The sequence below is a fragment of the Pygoscelis adeliae genome, unplaced genomic scaffold, assembly GCF_000699105.1.
Source record: "Pygoscelis adeliae isolate BGI_AS28 unplaced genomic scaffold, ASM69910v1 Scaffold75, whole genome shotgun sequence".
Lineage (NCBI taxonomy): Eukaryota > Metazoa > Chordata > Aves > Sphenisciformes > Spheniscidae > Pygoscelis > Pygoscelis adeliae.
Window position 1 is genome coordinate 3,044,021 of NW_008824772.1, and position 17,900 is coordinate 3,061,920.

A 17,900-nucleotide genomic window follows, 5' to 3' on the forward strand; every position below is an offset into this window, starting at 1 on the left:
GGGAGAACAAGTTTTCAGAAATACTTCCCCATTCATTGGTGCTTCAATAAATGCAAGCACACAGCGTGATCTTGTTATAGCACTGAATGCAATGCCAGTTGGCTTACTACTGCTACTTTTCTGGATTGTGGCATGATATTTTTCAGGGTGTTTCAAGTGTAAACTGCATATATTCTTCTTATCATAAATATTAAAAAAGAAATAAAAACAGCATCACATATCTACTTATCCCTTGCAAACAACATGATAAGAATAATTGAGAAGAATTCTCAAACTAAGAAATCCAATCACAGAGACATTATTAGCATAACAATAAAGGCCTAATCTGAACATAAAAATCCCACAAAAAAGAGAGTGAAAGAAAGAATTCTACCTTCTGGTTTCCCAATGATGCCTAGATATTGCAGGGATCTAGTCTGAATAGTGTGTGGTCTTACAGTATATATGCCATATGTGGTGGACTCTTGAGTGAATTACAGCCGCGGTTTCAGCTTCAGTGCTGAAGTTTCTAGCCTTTGTGGTTTTAAGTCAGACCCTCTAATGTTACTTTAACAAATGTTACTTCAACATAGTCTTTTGTGGTTATGCAATTATATAGTTGGTAGCCACCAGCTAATGGGGAATGGAAGCTTCTAATATTTGAGATGTGAATCACAGTCACTTTATAGAACATCAGGGATACATATATAATAAGTCACATAGAAATGTCATCTGCCTTTGGCCAGATGATTGCTTACTTAAAAAAAACACTCAAAAGTAAAATTCAGCTTTCCACACTGTTCTCTCCATTAACTGCTTTCCCACTGCAGCAACCTTGCTAAACAGAGAGGTCTGCACCCAGAATGCCATTTGAGAGGTTACTCTGTTGCATGTTTATCTGCACCACATCATCCCATTCAGTGCCTATTGCTTTGTCAGCCTGATGCAAACTGTGGCCCAGAGGTGAGAATGACTCCTGCCCCGGGCCTGTGTACCACATAATGAGAGTTAAATGGTCTGCAAAACTTCTAGTGCGGAGATTAATTTCACCAGAGATGAATATGCTTCATGCGTTAATTTGTACAGTGAACGCAGCAGTCACCTCTCATACGGAGAAATGATATGCACAGAGCCTAACTGTAGACTTCAGGGTGGCGTGTCAAGAAGATAGTAAGTCTGGCTTTAGGGCACTACAGCCATGGCCGTATGACCCAAAGCACTGAACTAACTCTTCTAGTTCAATTACTGTAGTTTTCTTTTGAAGGGGTAACTTTTCCTTGGCAGACTACACCAGCTCATGTATTGTCTGTCTGTACCACTCATAATTTTATGGCAGCTCAGCTGTCATCTGTCCTCCCACAACCAGCATAAAAACCCAGAGTTGTCACAGGCACCACCTCATGTGCTCTGGCTGATGTGGCATAAACACAATCGTATATTCCTGCCTTATCCAAATGAAACTTGTGTTGATGGATGGTGGTAGGTCACGGATCTACTGTGGCTGCGGAAACATAGTCTTGGTAAGACCCTCCATTAACATCTAATCATCCTTCTCCTACATTAGTGACTCTAACAGCACTTAGCAATGATATATAGGAAACAGGATGGTAATGGTGTCATATAAACACCTGAGAGAGAGAACACTGAGGACAGTTGCCACTAGAGACCTATTCTGTAGTGGCTCCTTGTATAGTGACTCCATCAGTTTTGGCTCATATCTTTCTCTCTTCTCCAAGGCAGAAGGATACCCAGTTTTACAGGCCAGAAGGAAACAGAGGAGACTAATGTGTAAGGCTCCACGGTCCCCATACTTATTATTTCTAAAAATAACTATTAAGTCTTTATGAGCTCCTTTTATGTGGAACCTTTCTTTTCTCTGTGGACCAAAGAAGAAAAAAAGAGAAATAGAGGACCTTGAAGCTAAAGCATCTTATGCCTTCTGTGAGACAGCTGGAAAACTCTGTTTTGGGGAATTCTTACCCAGTCAGCGGTGCAGTGGAACAAGCAGGCTGAATCTGCTACAGCACAGGATGTGCTCCCTAAAGAAATGAATCAAGTCCAGTGCTTTGGCATTTTTCACAATAACAGGCTTTTCCTGCACCACAGCAATAGGACTGTCTCTCCTGCATTTTTCCAGGAACGAGAAAGAAAAAGATGACCCTCACGTGGGAAACTCCACTCAGACCTTTCACAAAGCTGTGAGGGAGTCAGACCTTGGGTAGGACTACCTGCAATCAGGAACTGCAAAAATTTTCTTCTACAAAACTGGTGATTATTCTTGTGACAATTTAGAGGGATGGTTTTTTTGCATCTCCTTTCACGCTCCAACCTTGCTATGTTGTGTGTAATTTTTTGTTTCTGTTTTTTAAAGAACATCATCTTCCAAATAAGCTTATAGACACATACTGGATAACTGTGGGCTTTGCGCTATGCTTTGCATTTCAATAATGATTGCTACAGTATATGCTTTAACCGCTGTGCTCCCTCTATAACTTGTACACAGTTATAGGTAGTGTTGTTGCCAAAGCCATCATGTGATTTATTGACTCTCCACTGGGACAAGGGGGAAAACAGATACAACTTTGTGATTTTATTATAAGGAGACTGGGTTAATATTTCTAGGTGAAGCAAGCTACTATACCGAGTTCAAACATCTGAAGAGGGAGGTTAAGAAATCCTGAGTGTGGGGTGTAAGGATTATTCTGTCCTGGGGCAGTGCAGACGTCGTCTGAGGCGGGGAGCAGGAGAAGAAAGGAGACATTGTGACCCAGTTCCAACACCTCCTGTGTATACAGACGGAAGTGCTTAGCCTGTAGAGGGACACGCGCGGGGGAAGAAATAGGAGAGAATTACAACATGGCACTTATATAAACAACACCCCAAATGATATAAAACATTAAAGAAAATTTGCACAACATCAAGCTCGGAATTTTTATAAAACATAAATATTTGGGGGGGGGCCCTAAATGTGGGTTCATGTCACTACATAAAATAAAGATTTAATGCTGCAATGTTCCACATTAAAACAACACACACAGGCACAACCCCCCTGAAAACAACATTTATGTTTCTTATTAGGCAGAAAATGATCACATGCCATGTGCTTTTCAAGATTATGATTGCATAATTATGTGAAAACATGAAAATGGATTCAATTAAAAACCTTTAAGATTCAATTTAGGGTTGGTTAAGAGAAATATGCAGCTCTCCCTCAACACAGCACTGAAAAGGTTTAACAAGTGCTGGAGCAAGAGAAAATGGCACACACAGGAGTTGGCCTGAGGCTGCTGTAGAGCTGCTGTGTGCAGCACTGCATTTTACCCTGGGTATGCAGCAGTGTCACTGTCCATGATTCTGTTTACCACAAAAATAATAAAAATACATAAATAAATCTGTTGAATTAAAAATTCAATTCATTAACGTAGAAGTTTGGTCCTGAGTCATCAAAACATTTACAACTGTGTTTAACTGCAAGGTCATGTTTATGTCTCTCATGCACAATAGGCGAGCTTAAATCCTTGGCTGAACTGCAGCCTAAGGAACATATTTAACACTGATTTAAATATTTTAGTCCCTAGCTCAAAAAAAAAAAAGAAAAGATGCACAAAAGCTATAACCTCCAAGAAAATACACTAGCATAGAGACCTGTACAGAGCCCTATTGAATTAGAGTGACCACAAGGCAGCACACCATCTGTCTTAATTTTGGATTTACTTGAGTCTTACTTGGCTCTTCCCAGACTAGAAGGTGCAGCACTGATGGATTCCTTTTTGAAAGCAAAGCCTAAACTTTTTAAAATCAAGAAATGTAGAACCAGATTAATTTATTTTAAGGCCACATCTTTCTAGCTGCACAAACAGACCTTGAAGTGAATATAATGATGATTTACTTCTACTTTAAGCCCTCTTTACCCTTGTAGACCAAAATAAAATGGAATTCATGTAAACAAGAAACAAACTCCTTAGCTTATTTTTTCATGGATCTTTCACGTCATAGATTATCCTCCCTGACTTCTTTATTTATTCACATATGCGTTTCTTGTACCTAAATGTAAAGCCAGAAGCCAGATACCTCTCCTCACCCACAGCAATCTGGAGATCTGGAACTATGTGTTTTAGAAGTGCTACGTTTATCTGTGTGTAAAAGAATAGCAAAACGCTGTGTCTTCAGCAGGCCTTTCATACACCCTCACTATTACCTCCAAGAGAACAGTCAATTGCCCTGCTTGCCTGGAAAAAATACCTATTTTTCTTTGCCAGCTAGGTAAAGGTGCTTGCAACTACTAGTTTTGTGCAGAAGTGCTTATTTGCACCTGCCTGAAGTTGCACAAATATGCTAACAGATGCAAAAGTAGGAGCTAATTGAAAAATTGTCTCCTAATCCTTCTATGTTCAAATATCCAGGACGATAGCTGTTTTATTGAAGATGTCCCCGTCCCCCCCCCCCCGATTAATGAATACAAAACTTCTCTGCTTTTCTTTTCTTGCAGCCATAACATTTAATCCCTACTTGCAAGTTACACAGTTTGTAGCTTTTAGTTGTATTCTTAAGAATCAGTTTTTAAAAAGGTGATAAATAGCACAAAGGAAAATACCTGATGCAGAGGTAGATTGATCTGTTTAAGGAGAGCTTTCACTGCCATCTGGAGCTCATACAAGAACAATTGAGTAGGGCAGTCTGAAGTATGATCCATACTTTCCACAGATTCTGAGCCAGAAAGTGTTTGGATCCATTCCCACTCATCTCTGTATGTTGAGTCAAGTTAAAATTAGAAATATAACAAAAGTTCAGTGCACAAGCAGGAATTCAGTGTATGTGCATTTGGGATCTGTTGATAGTTTAATCCTCACACAGCAAAACATTCTAAACTTGTGCTATCCTGATTGTTTGTGGCTAAAAATCTAACTTTGAAAAGTTTAATTTTTCTAGCACATGCACATCAGGCTGAACATTCCTTGCAGACCTGTGAAAGTCAACTGCCTTTGAAATATTTCACTAAGGCTTCTCACTCCAGGTTTTCTTTTTCACATACTTCATCCCCTATCTACCACAATATTTTAAAAAGCATGCATTGGAAATGACAACAGTGGCAATTAGCAAGAAGTTTAATTTCTGTGACAGACTCTCTTGTACTCACTGGAGCCAAAGAACTTCCCAGTTTGCTCAACACATGTCCATTCTAGACCTGATAAACATGGGAATCATCTTTCTGGATCAAATCCTTGATTCACCCTGCCCAGTATTCAGTCTTGAAAAGCAGCCAGCAACAAACATTCAAGAAAAAAAAGTACAGGAAACCCCACTACAAGAGGAGTAATAGATGTGGTACGATTTGCTCCTAAAGATCTGATCTTAAACTTCAAGAGTCAGAGATTGTTATAAACCCTGAAGCACTAGGCTTCATATTCCTTCCAAAATTTTTGTTAGTATTAACTACTACATTCTGGATATCTGTTATCCATATAGATATCCAGTTCCTCTTTCCTCATGCAAAATTATCAGCTGGTTGCTGAAATGATATGGGATTAAAAAGCTCCAGAAAAAAGCCAATAAAATGTGTTTCCCACTAGGCAAGGACTAGGCAGTACAAACAAGTGCACTTGCCCAATAGGCAAGGGAAGCAATGGACAAAGGGGAAAATGGCTTTGCCAGAGCACAGCGGTTCAATGGTGATAGCATTTGTCTGAATATGTGTTTTCAATTGCTGTGTGTTTGCTGTGGATTAGAGCAAGAAACCAGATATTACATAAGAGAATACACAGAAAAATCACCAACACCCCATGGTCAATGAAAATCAATAGAAAGGGCAACACTGAAGTCACTGGAGGCTGAATCAGGGCTGCACGCTATGATCTTCCTAACAGATATATGGAACATCATTAGCAATGGGCAGAATCTGAGCCAATACTATCCTCAGAAATCAATGGGCTCGTATGTATAGGCCTTCTGGATAGGCCTTCAGATTGCTGCAAACACACAGGTGCACCTGTTTAGTTCAGCACTGATCTTTATGTGGTACACACCTGAGCCAAACTTTGCTGGCAGCTGCAATTTTGCAATGGCAAAATTGCCTTAGCATTTAAATTTTGATCAGTTGTTTCAAACTTAAAACAAATGTTCTCTCTCTACATATGTGTGTGTAAATATGTATGTATTCACTTACTTGGAGACATTACTGTTGTCTCGGATTTTAACATGACACAGGACGTTAGGCAACTTCTGCAACACAAGCACTTTGATTTGATCCACAGAACTGCAGAGTTTAAGGTAACCCAGATACAAGCCGGGAGGGAGGCGTTGCTGACTTCGTTTGTGATAGGAAAGTATGTCCTGTTTTAAGAGAAACAGCCCTACATAAAAATCTCTTTTTTTTTTTTTTTCCACATAAGCAGAAGAGTTTGGGATCAAAAAGCAACAAATGTTTTTACAGCCGTCTTTTTATTTCAACAGTGTTCCCAATTCGCAAAGCGTTTAAGCACATGCTTAAGCATATAAATAAGCTCTGGTAGTTTGGATGCACTTGGACAACTTTTTACTTAAAGCCAGGTTCTGGTTTACAGTAAACAGGTTTACAGTTTACAGGTTCTCTAAGCTCTCCACGTCATGCAGGAATTGGCTCTAAAAACCTGAGGTTTCAATCTTCTACAACTGTAGTATTTAAACTAGCTTAAATAACACCCAGCTCTGCACTCCTGTCTGATCATTTCAGCAGTGAGCTGGGTCAGGGAACTGATTCAGCTGAAAAACAACTCAGGAAAAGGAGCAGTCATTTTTCAGCCAAAGCAGTTCCCTGGTTCATGTTTCGTACGTAGCTACACAGATGGAGCAGAGCAGCATTGGGAGAAAGCTGTCACCTGGGTAAGGTGGGAGAGAGGGGCTGCATAAGCCGGTGCTGTCACCAGAGAAATGCATGGAGAGTCACAGCCTACATCTCTCAAAAACCTGCTCTCTATCACCTGCTGTCAACAGGAAGATCTCTATGAGCATGGGGGTTGGTGGTTTGCAAAGTTTAATTAATGGCTGTGTTTTCTGAACAAATATCTTTATCAACAGATAGAGCTTAGAAGGAATTAATAATGATGGCATATTTGCTGAAGCCAGGAGACGTTTTTAAGGCTATGTATAGCAGTCCCCCAAAACTACCCTAAAAATGACGTCTGCTGCCATCCTGAGAAATGTGTGCTTCTGCAATGGGTGAGGATTAAGACACCTGGCCTTATGCCTTTACTCTTGGAACCATCAGATTATCTGCCAGTGCTATGCTTGGCTCTGACCAATGCAATTAGACCCTCATTTTCACAAGCACTTCATGAACAAAATACCCATTCGATGATTAAACAAGTAATACAAGAAAGGGTGGGCATTAGATAGGAATGTGTAAACCATTAGGGGAACATTTTTTCCACTAGGATCTCTGTGGAAATCTGATCAGGCCTGTATTTTGGGTTTCCTAATATAAAACTTTTGCCCAGATTGACATTTTTCTACACCTTTAACACATTTTAATACATTAAATCTAACATAGATCAGGTAAGTTTTATTGTCTTTTGGAAATTTTTTAACGTTTCTAAAACGTGGTAATGTATATTTTGATTGCCTGTCAGTTTCCGGTACAAAAAGCAGAGTCTCTGCCCAAGAAAGTGCCTCTAATTCAAAAATTAACCACAGCAGTCATCGTCTTGTTGAGGTTACTAAAGAAGGGACTAAGACAATGATTTGTCTTCCAGTATTTTGGGTAACTATGCAACTGAGTTTTAGAGAGATTGGCTACTGACATTTTGAGAGAAATATGTTGCTGTTACCTACAGAAAACGTATTTATCTTTATGTGAACTATGTATGTTTAACATGAGTTTACAGATACCCCTGAATCTTGAAGGGCTGAAAACCCATGGCTCTCAATGACGTTAACTGAACTGACTAGGCAAAGCAACTTCTAAGATCAGTCCTTACCTTGGTATTTTTCTAATTGTGAAGTCAAGGGGCATGTTATGCAGAAATTAAAGAGGGTTGTGGTCAGCAAAGAATTCTTTAGCAACTATACCAGGCTCCAAGGAATGCTGAACCCCACAGAACAAGTTTATTAAGTAGAACAGTAAAGTTTTAAACCTAGATTTAGTGTTCAAGGTTGGATGGAAAAATCTTATGGAGTGTAGAAATTGTAAGTGTCTGTATAGGTGCTTAAGAACATCCCAGAGAATTTTAAAGATTTTTATATCCCTTGCAACAGAACTCTATAGCATGGTTTCCCGAAACTGATAGAAACTGTACTATTCTGTGCTAGGACTTTGAAGTAATTTCTTTAGAATCTCATGGATATTTTAAATATTAAGGATCTGATCCCAGACCCACTAGAAGTAATATAAGTCTTTGCTTTCAATGGGAGCCTTGCCATTAATTTTATTGGGCACTGGATTAAGGCCTAAAATTCTACAAGACTCTTCCAAAAGTCAGGGCTCTGGCACAGGCTTTACAAAAGCAAATAACATACAGTAAGAGAAGCAAAGCACTACCTGGATTGTTATAAGCAAGATGTCTAATGCTGTTGGCTCCTCTGGAGTTGAAAGGGATTTCCTCTGGCTTTGTAGTTTGGATATCTGCATCCATTTGCCATTAAAAAATGAATAAAGACTCTCCACTTCTCTTATAGTAACTATCAGCATATTGCCATGTCGATCCTTGATTGGCTCATAAAAAACTCTGCCTAAGTTGTGAGTTCCCAGCAAATTCTAGAAAACAAGCAAATTATAAAATGAGAGTTATATATCACATATCAGGAGAATGGTATTTTTTGAAACTGAACTTTGTGCTCACTGACATCAGTCCTATTGACTTCAATAAAAACTAGACACACACTGTTTCTCAAACCCTTGCCCTATGGTCATATCATTCAGTGTCAAAAGGAAAAGTTTTTCCCTAGGTTGTGTTTGTGGATTGAATTGTGGATCCTTCGATGTATTTGGTCCAGCAGCGTTTAGTCCAACATTTAATGGAGAACATCAGCAAGACTATTACAACCCAATGCCCTTGTAAAAGGAAACACTGCAAAGTAATTCACTTGAACAGAACTTTCTATTTTTGCCCAGTCATGTAAAGATAAAGGATGCAATTTTCAAAAGCATTCAGTGTTGGTCTACGGGTGATTCCTTTGGTATCAACCCTTCTGATTTGAACTTACTGAAGAGCTAGGTGCTTATCTTAACCTCCCCATAACCAAATGTCAGAGATGATACAAAATTCTTCCTCTATCCCCAAATCATTCATATTGGACACTTCAAATGTTTTCTGTTAGCGTTGTTAACTATAATCTCCATTTTCTGTTCTCTGTTTTAAAATTATTCAGCAAGAGGCCCTCATATCTGTGTTGAATGTAAATAATTCTGGAGCTAAACTGTGGGGTGTGTTTGTGAAAGAACACAGAGGAATTTGAAGAGACGTGGACCCTTTTCCTTTTACTTCAGATACCAAGAATGTGCTAGACAAAACCGACAGAAACTAACAAACTACAAGGGCAAAGCTCTCCAGGATAATATGTGAGGATTAAAGAAAAGTAATTTTAAAAGACTCCGCATAAAATACATATTTTGGTCAAAATCCCTTTCCTCACACAGTAAGGCATCTGCTTATAGGTGCAAACACATTCAATCCAGTGACCAGCCACTGAAGAGATTCCCAGATGTCTTAAAGAAAAATGCCTAACATTTAAAATATGCTCATTACTTTGCGACTTTTCAAGAGATCTACAGTAAGCTGGATAGGGATGGGGGTAGTTTAAAATGAAAACTTCAATTCGCAATGTAGCACATTTTATGTTTAGGGAAGTGCTGTACATTAACTTAATGACATTGTAAATGGATAGATTATCCTGAATTTATTTATCTGTAGTTAGCAGGCAATATTTACTTATAAACTGTATTATTAAATTGTTTATAAACTCTAGGTAGTCAGCACAGTGACTGCCCTTTATGTGGCATAACTTAGCTATTTTAACTTTATGCGTCCCTCTCCAGGGCGTACTGTTGATGTCTATATAGCACGTCCTCTCTTCTTTTTCTAACTGTTCTGCCTTTTGAGGTTAGCCTCCATAACTGATTAACATGGGGTGTTTTGAGTACACATTTTGTATTAACGCATGTGTCCACAGGTGGGACAAATCATTGCAGGTAGATGTTAGCCATCTAGTTGTCATAATAATCACTGCAACATATGAAAACAAACAGTTCTTTACTGTCACTGACTGTATATGCTGAATGGCATTCCAGCACAGAGAATGGGGGTGCCTACTAATATAAATATGTGACTAATTCATATACTAAAAAAGTTTTGTGTCTGCTTAGCTTGGCACCAAATCACTTGCGTTTTGTTTGCTTTAGTTGTCTAGTGGTAACAACAGGCAAAATTACAGTCCCTGTTGTCTCTGAATCTACTGATCTAGTCCCTTAGCAACTGTGTTGTCACTGATCTTTTCCATTCTGTCCTAAATTCCTGCGGAGTCAGTCTATAACTGCCTCAATAAAATGTATTCAACCATATAAACTTTATTGAGACCCATCCATTGGTGGATCCCATTAGGCCACACACTGTTAGAGGTTGGCAGATCGGTGACAATCCCTGTGTTCATCAGGGGACCAAGCTAACAGAACAAACGTTAAGGGCAATAAATTTGCCAGAAATTCAACAGAGCCATATACCACATGGACACATTTGCTATATCTCTGTGCTTCAAGCTCTGCTCTTAACATGTCTGGTAGCAAATAGTAACACAATGTACTAGGAATCTTGGTTATCTTGAAGTGCAGTCCGTGCATACTAGCAATGCTCTGTTAAAGGCAATCTGCACAGATGGAATGAAACTGAGCTAACCAAAGGAATATGTGCTACCTAAGCTGAGCTAACCACACCAGAGGGAACATTCAGCAGATATAGTTAAAACTTTCTCTAGCGACAGCTCAAAGGACTGACAAGCAGCGGCTGCTTAACACAGGTGGTCCTTCAATAAAGGTACAGCAGACTGGCATTCCATATATTTCGGGATACTTTGGGGAAATCAGTCAAGACAGGTGGTTGCCCAGGAAGGCTACTCTCTTGTACAGCGTGCTTTGCCAAAAGATGTAAAACAAACCCCACATGGATATTCTTAATAATGGCCACAAAGTATCTGGCTCTCATAGCTGCTATAAAACCTAGCTTATTGCATTGACTGGCAATAACAAGAGGGATGGCTGCGTGGCTGATACATCAGCCAAGCAATATGAAGATCTTCATTATAGAATCATAGAATCATTAAGGTTGGAAAAGACCTCTAAGATCATCGAGTCCAACCGTCAAACCAACACCACCATGCCCACTAAACCATGTCCCTAAGCGCCTCACCTACACGTCTTTTAAATACCTCCAGGGATGGTGACTCAACCACTTCCCTGGGCAGCCTGTTCCAATGTTTAACTACTCTTTCAGTAAAGAAATTTTTCCTTACATCCAATCTAAACCTCCCCTGGTGCAACTTGAGGCCATTTCCTCTCGTCCTTTCGCCAGTTACTTGGGAGAAGAGACCGACACCCACCTCGCTACAACCTCCTTTCAGGTAGTTGTAGAGAGCAATGAGGTCTCCCCTCAGCCTCCTTTTCTCCAGGCTAAACAACCCCAGCTCCCTCAGCCGCTCCTCATAAGGCTTGTTCTCCAGACCCCTCACCAGCCTCGTTGCCCTTCTCTGGACATGCTCTAACACCTCGACGTCCTTCTTGTAGTGAGGGGCCCAAAACTGAACACAGTATTCGAGGTGTGGCCTCACCAGTGCCGAGTACAGGGGCACGATCACTTCCCTACTCCTGCTGGCCACACTGTTTCTGATACAGCCCAGGATGCCATTGGCCAATTGCCATTAATTCCATGACTGTACCATAGATTTTTCTGGGAAGCTTTGGTGACTTCATTCAAACAAAAGGCAGGAGAAAGCAAGGCCTGGATATACTTTTTCTGTAAGAATCATGCGCACATCTTTTTGAAAATGTAGTTTCCCACAAAAGTAAATATTTTACGAAAGCATCTGCCTTCTAGCTAGAGATTTCATGTTATCATGAAACCCATTCTTCAAAAGCTTTACAATAAGTGCCAAAATGTTCTGCTAGAGAAAGTGTAATTACTATTTGCATAACAAATAGTGGACCGAGACACAGAAGGGTTAAGTGGCCTGTTTAGTACCACTCAGGTTGTATCTGTAGCACAGGTTGGAACGGAACCATCCTGAGAGTCACTGCTATGCCTTAAGAACATGATATGCATAGTGGATGTAGTGCTGCTGTCCCTACTACTGTGCTGAGGGGTCAGCACAAGATCTATGCACCACTTAATCTCTCAGTCTCTGTTTTTAAGGGTCTAAATAGGTCTCTGACTGGCTCTCTGCACAAAGGTACATTTCACCTTAAAAATTTTGGCAGCTCAATTAAGAACTTAATGAAAGATTCATTTTTATTTCTCTGCTGACAATCCACAAGAGCGTAGCCATCCTGTTTATCAGACAGTGTAGTTCTGCCCTAGAAGCCGTACTTGAGCAGTTTGTAAGCCATGGATGAATTGAGTCATTCTGGAAACTTCAGCAGTCTGCTTGTCCTTACTGTTGGGGACAGAAGCTACCTACTGCTGCAGGTTCCCATATAACACAAGGAAGTGCTAAATCTTACCCGGAGTTTAAATGCTTCATTAATATATTAATAATTAATAGGCCTTCTAAGAGGCTTTTGAGCAGCAAATATTAGGATTATAACTCTTGAATTCCCAATCTGCAAACCCACAGGCATATCTGTGGTCATTATTTACTGGTTCATATCTGTTTTTTTCTTCGTCTGCCACTATCGTTTCTTTCCTTTCTTTTTCCTACTCTTTACTTTTAATGTAACTCCTTCCTTCCAGCTGGCAAGAGAGGCTCAGTAGCTCATTTCATTGTAGATGATAACGCTGCTCCAAAGAACAGGCCAGTGGGGAGTGGTGAACCATAGGACAGCCGGCAGCACTATCCCTTAGAGACCAGAAAGTCACTAAGTTAATAGTTAGAAATATGCAATGCAACCAACCTGTAGCTGTGCTGCTGCTGAAAGCATCTTTTGCCTGGCTTGAAGTGCTGTTGATGAGGACACGGATATAGACATATTCTGCCTTAGCCATCTGATATCATCCCACATGCAAGACAACTGCAAAAATATATCCAGTTTGATCAGTTTTTGTTCTCAGCATTTACAAAAGCAGAAAAGAAACTAAAAACATTTTGGACTTGGAAAAATCACTAGACCGCTCATTTTGAGTTTCTACAGATGGCAATGACTTGCCTACATAAACATGAAACAGATATTGAATCAGACACAGAAGTTGTTCTGTAAACATCATGCACCTATTTAAATTGTTTTTTGGACTATATGTGTAAAATTGATTTACTGTTCTTTGGGGTATAAAAAATAGTGTGAAGATATCTTGAATGATGGCATAATCATAATACCAACTTCAAAACTTCTAGTTATTTCTTTAGGCTCTTCCTCTAAATGTGCATAAAACCTTTATGTACCCAAGTAGCAATCATTTATGTAGGATCATACATTTAAAAGAGCTAATTGGGCCACAGTCAGTGACCCAGTCAGAATTTAACCCATCTAAATGGTTTGTGCAAATTGCATTTTAACATGAGTGAAATGTAAAGCACTTCATCATTTAAATTTTTAATAATATTTTTCATATATTCAGAATGATGAGCTAAGGCCTATGCACGGCTAGCAAAAAATTTGTAGAAGCAATATATGAAATTAGGCTCCTGTTACCTTTGTGAACCACAGGAAATCCTGCATAACTGAACTACTGTGAGAGTCATCAATTTCCACAATTGGGATTTGATCTTCATTGGTTACTATTAAATTGTCTTTGTAAAAAAATATAACAGATAAGTAGAGTCCCCTAAAGAAAGAAGGAAACATTGTCAAACACCTTTCATGTCTATTCACATCCACGCCAAATTTTAGTCAAAGAATCATAGATGTTAAGTTCTGAGGAGACAAATTGAATCATCCTGTCTTAACTTCTGTTTTATATAGATCATGCAACTTCAGCCAGTGAATTCTGAAAAATATTTGGGAAGCTTAGGAATCTAAGAAATTACGAATCTGTGCAAGCCACTGACATGAGTTTTAGTAAGAATTTTGCCAGAGTAAACAGTACACAATGGAGGCTTTATGTCCTTTAGAAATCAGAAATTTTACCAAAAGTTTTTATCATTAATGGGCTTAGTTCTGCCCCCATTTACTTCAGAGTAAATCTGAAGTAACTCAATTGAAATCAGGTGGGTTATTATGGATTTACATTAGTGTAATTGAGTGTAATTTGGCCAGCATATCTGCAAAACTGTTTATAGAGATCATTCCTTTCAATATTTACCCTTCCAATTAGTTACATACATTAAGTAGTTGCCTTAGGGAATTTAAAGACTCTGGAGAGCTCTTCTGAAAGAATCAAACTCTTATCAAAATACAAAGAAGAAAAAGCGAACTGAACACTCCTGGCAATGAAAGAAGAAATAATCCAGCGTAAGCAACTTCCATTTGCTAAAACAAATCATCAAGGCTGAGGGTTGTTTGGGTCACACTGCGTTACAAACCTAGCTAAAGGTGTTAAAGAATTCTAGATGTGTTGCTTGTTGCCAATGGACTATTAAAACATGTTATCTGAAACCTGCATTTTATATTATGAATGAAATAAATACCATAGTTTCATTATTGAGCAGTAACAGAGGCAGTACTTCCAAAACACCTCAGTAACTACACTTTGTGTTTGCACAGAATATTTCACTCTGTTACAATTCAAATCCATTACCAACAGTAACAATGAAAAGATTCTATTGATTTCAGTAGGAACTGGAGCATTATTTTCCTATCAGCTGCACCAGTCTTACATTATGTGATTTTATCAGGTTCATTCTGATTGATGGCTGTTGCATTGGTAGTGGAATCTTCACATATATTTCTACGGTGCTTTTCACTATTACATAAAAGCAACAACTGCTGGCTAAAACTCAGAATGTTTGGGAGATAAAATGAATGACAAACCGTTTCAGAGTCTTCACAAACTTGTTCGATGAATGGAAAAGGTGCTTCAGGCTTCTGGAAACTGATTGCTTGCGACCAGCATTCTGTAATTTAGAACTTTCTAAAATGGAAAATAAAAAGCAAACCAAACCCAGCACTTAAATTTCAGTTAGTATCTCATAAAGAACCTTTGTCTCTTGAACCACAATACTAAATTTCAGTCAGTGCCCACTATATTCCTTTCAAAAGACAATATTTAGAAACATGCTCAAATACAACCTTTTGCTTATATATTCATTATCTTAGTGATATGCGACAGCAAGCCATTTCCTTACTTGCAGCAAACTCAGACTTGGTAAAAATGTTTTGCTCTTAGGCAAAGTATAGCTTGAACCAGTACCATGTACTCGTAATGTTCAGAACGGATATGAATTTTGCAAGTGGTCTCAAAAACCCAAGAAGAGAATCGAACCATCAGTCAACATTTTAGGGTGTTGTAATTCCTCGGTTTCTGTCCATATATACCTTAAGCTTCTAAGAACTGAATAATTGATGCCCTGGTGATCACTAACATCGCAGCATCACCAGTCTAGTCTAAGTAAAAGCTTTAAGGAAACAAGTAGATTGACCCTCATCTTTCCCTGTATCACACTAAATGCATGTGCTTTTGTTTGGATTTTTTTTTCCCCATCACAACAATTTCCACTCACCTGTATTGCTTCAGAGCTTTCACAGTTACATTTGCTCCCTAGTAATCTGGAATCCAAGGAAGAGGTGTTTAACTCATTTGTTCACTTCATCTCAAAGCTGAGACCTGCTGTGTGCCTGCAAGGATCTCTGGACCAGCTCTCTCAATAGCAGAACTGTATAAATTCAAATATTTGCCCAATATTCTAAAAAATGTGGTTAAATTTGTATACATTGTATTATTTTTCACTTTCGTGAATTTGACTTAATGTCTTTCCTTCTCTCATGCATGGCCTGAGTTTCCCTGTAAGCCAAAGAAAAATCTTCCAGTGAGAACTGAAACTCGCAAGCTCTGTGAAACAGCTGTCCCCACCTGTATACCTGTAAAGCAGATTTTAGAGGGAATGCCAATAGATGGCAGTCAGGAACATGCAGGATTGTATAATGTACAATGTATTGTCAGTTGTTGTTGTCCACATATGGCATTTAAAAGGAACGGGTGCTTAAAACTGTTTGGGGCTTTTTTTGCATTGTCTTTTGCGATGTCCCTCCTGTTTAATGCTGTTGTAAGAGAAACAGCAGAAACGTTTAATTTAAAAAAGAATTAATTCTTCAGATATATACTGTGATCTGAAAAGAAAGACAAAAAGAAAAATGTAACTGTGAAACTACGTCTCAGTTTTCCAGGGTCTGACTGTTTATTTGGATGAAGCATGGATATCCATCCAGACTGAAGCGTGAAACATTTTGAGGGACACCCTTCTCCAGTGGGGAAAAATATGACTCATGAAGAACTATTTGCTGACAGCTGCTAATCAGTCTGCTTAGGCGTTTTCAGAGTAACATATTTCCCACTTAGCTCCAATGCAATAGAGGAGGGTGTCTATCTGTGTCTCCCTAGTGAGTTTTAAGTTTGAACATTTAAAGAACATCTAAATTTGCTCTTGTCAAAACCCCATCTGTGTAAGTGCTCAACATATTTTTAAATGATGAATAAATTTGCACCATAATTTGCACATTGAAAACCACAGAAAGAAGACACATTGTTAGCAATAATTACCACTCTGCTGAACAGCAAGTACAAAGAGAACAAGGTCCTATTGGGGGTGAAATCATACAATTCAGATGTATGAGACTTATTAGATCATCAAATCCATTGTCTTTCCAGTGCAAACTTGTTCTCTGTGGCATATTCCCCAATACGCTGTTCAGTTTAGTTTTAACAGACTCATCCAAATCCATGACTGCTCCTTTGATGCAACTGATCTTGGTTTTCTTTTCCTCTTAAAAAAATTCATTTGTTTTTCTATCCATATCTCCTCAGGTAATTTTTATTTTACTGTGAACTTTTTTCAGTATAACACGGTAATGTAAACCAAATGCTACATGAAAACTCCTGTCTCACTGTTTCCTTCTTCCAAGGTTAAGACCAATTTAGGAATATAAATTTCATTCTAATTATGCAATTGTTATTTTCTTCTATATTAAGGTTGGAGGGAATGGAGGAGGAAATTGCTGAGGGCAAAGCGACATGATTCTGTATAAAACACCCAGAGACTGCAGCATTAAAATAAGAGGGCACATTACAAGTGAAATATATGTTATTGGGCTGTTCAGTGGTTTGGGTTTAGTCCACAGCTTTGCAGAAGCCAACAGCAAAAGAAATAATGTAAAACTAGATGGAGACTGTAAACTCTCCTACATTGCTATTTGCTTTTGTTTTACAGTACAGTGTGTCTAGAAGCCAAAAAACATGGAGCTGAGATTAGGGGATAATTTGGATCTACAGGAAATGGAACTTTGTCTGTTATTTAATTAACTAATAAATAACACAGAGTTACCTTTATAGAAAAGCCCCAGTAACAGCAAAGTAAGTTTATATTAACAAATGATACAGCAATAGAGTTGTGAGCTCTTTTAGCAGAAGCTCAGGAGCGAACAAATTGTGGCTGAGATTAGAGAATTTCCAGTGATTTAGATCAGAAGCATTGAAACGTGGATTACAGTAGGCAATTAGCTACAAAGGTATATTTACAACATTAGCGGTTTTTCTCTTCTCAGGTAGGATATATAAATGTTTCTTTGCAGTTCACTTAAATACAACAGATACTTAAAAGTAACATAAGGCGGTTGTGGAAGAATAAGAACAAACTTGCACACTCAGGCTGCTAGT

The 17,900-nt window shown here is 38.8% G+C and overlaps 1 protein-coding gene across 1 annotated transcript in view; it reads right to left on the reverse strand.

Moving 5' to 3' along the window:
• Positions 1-2,597: 2,597 nt before the first annotated feature.
• The window catches only part of ANKFN1 (ankyrin-repeat and fibronectin type III domain containing 1), a 166,515-nt gene continuing 151,212 nt past the window's right edge, over positions 2,598-17,900 (reverse strand). Inside the window, 7 exon segments of the mRNA XM_009323793.1 lie at positions 2,598-2,789; positions 4,574-4,724; positions 6,143-6,309; positions 8,492-8,707; positions 13,049-13,165; positions 13,784-13,916; positions 15,062-15,161. Coding sequence (XP_009322068.1) covers positions 2,598-2,789; positions 4,574-4,724; positions 6,143-6,309; positions 8,492-8,707; positions 13,049-13,165; positions 13,784-13,916; positions 15,062-15,161 — 1,076 coding nt within the window.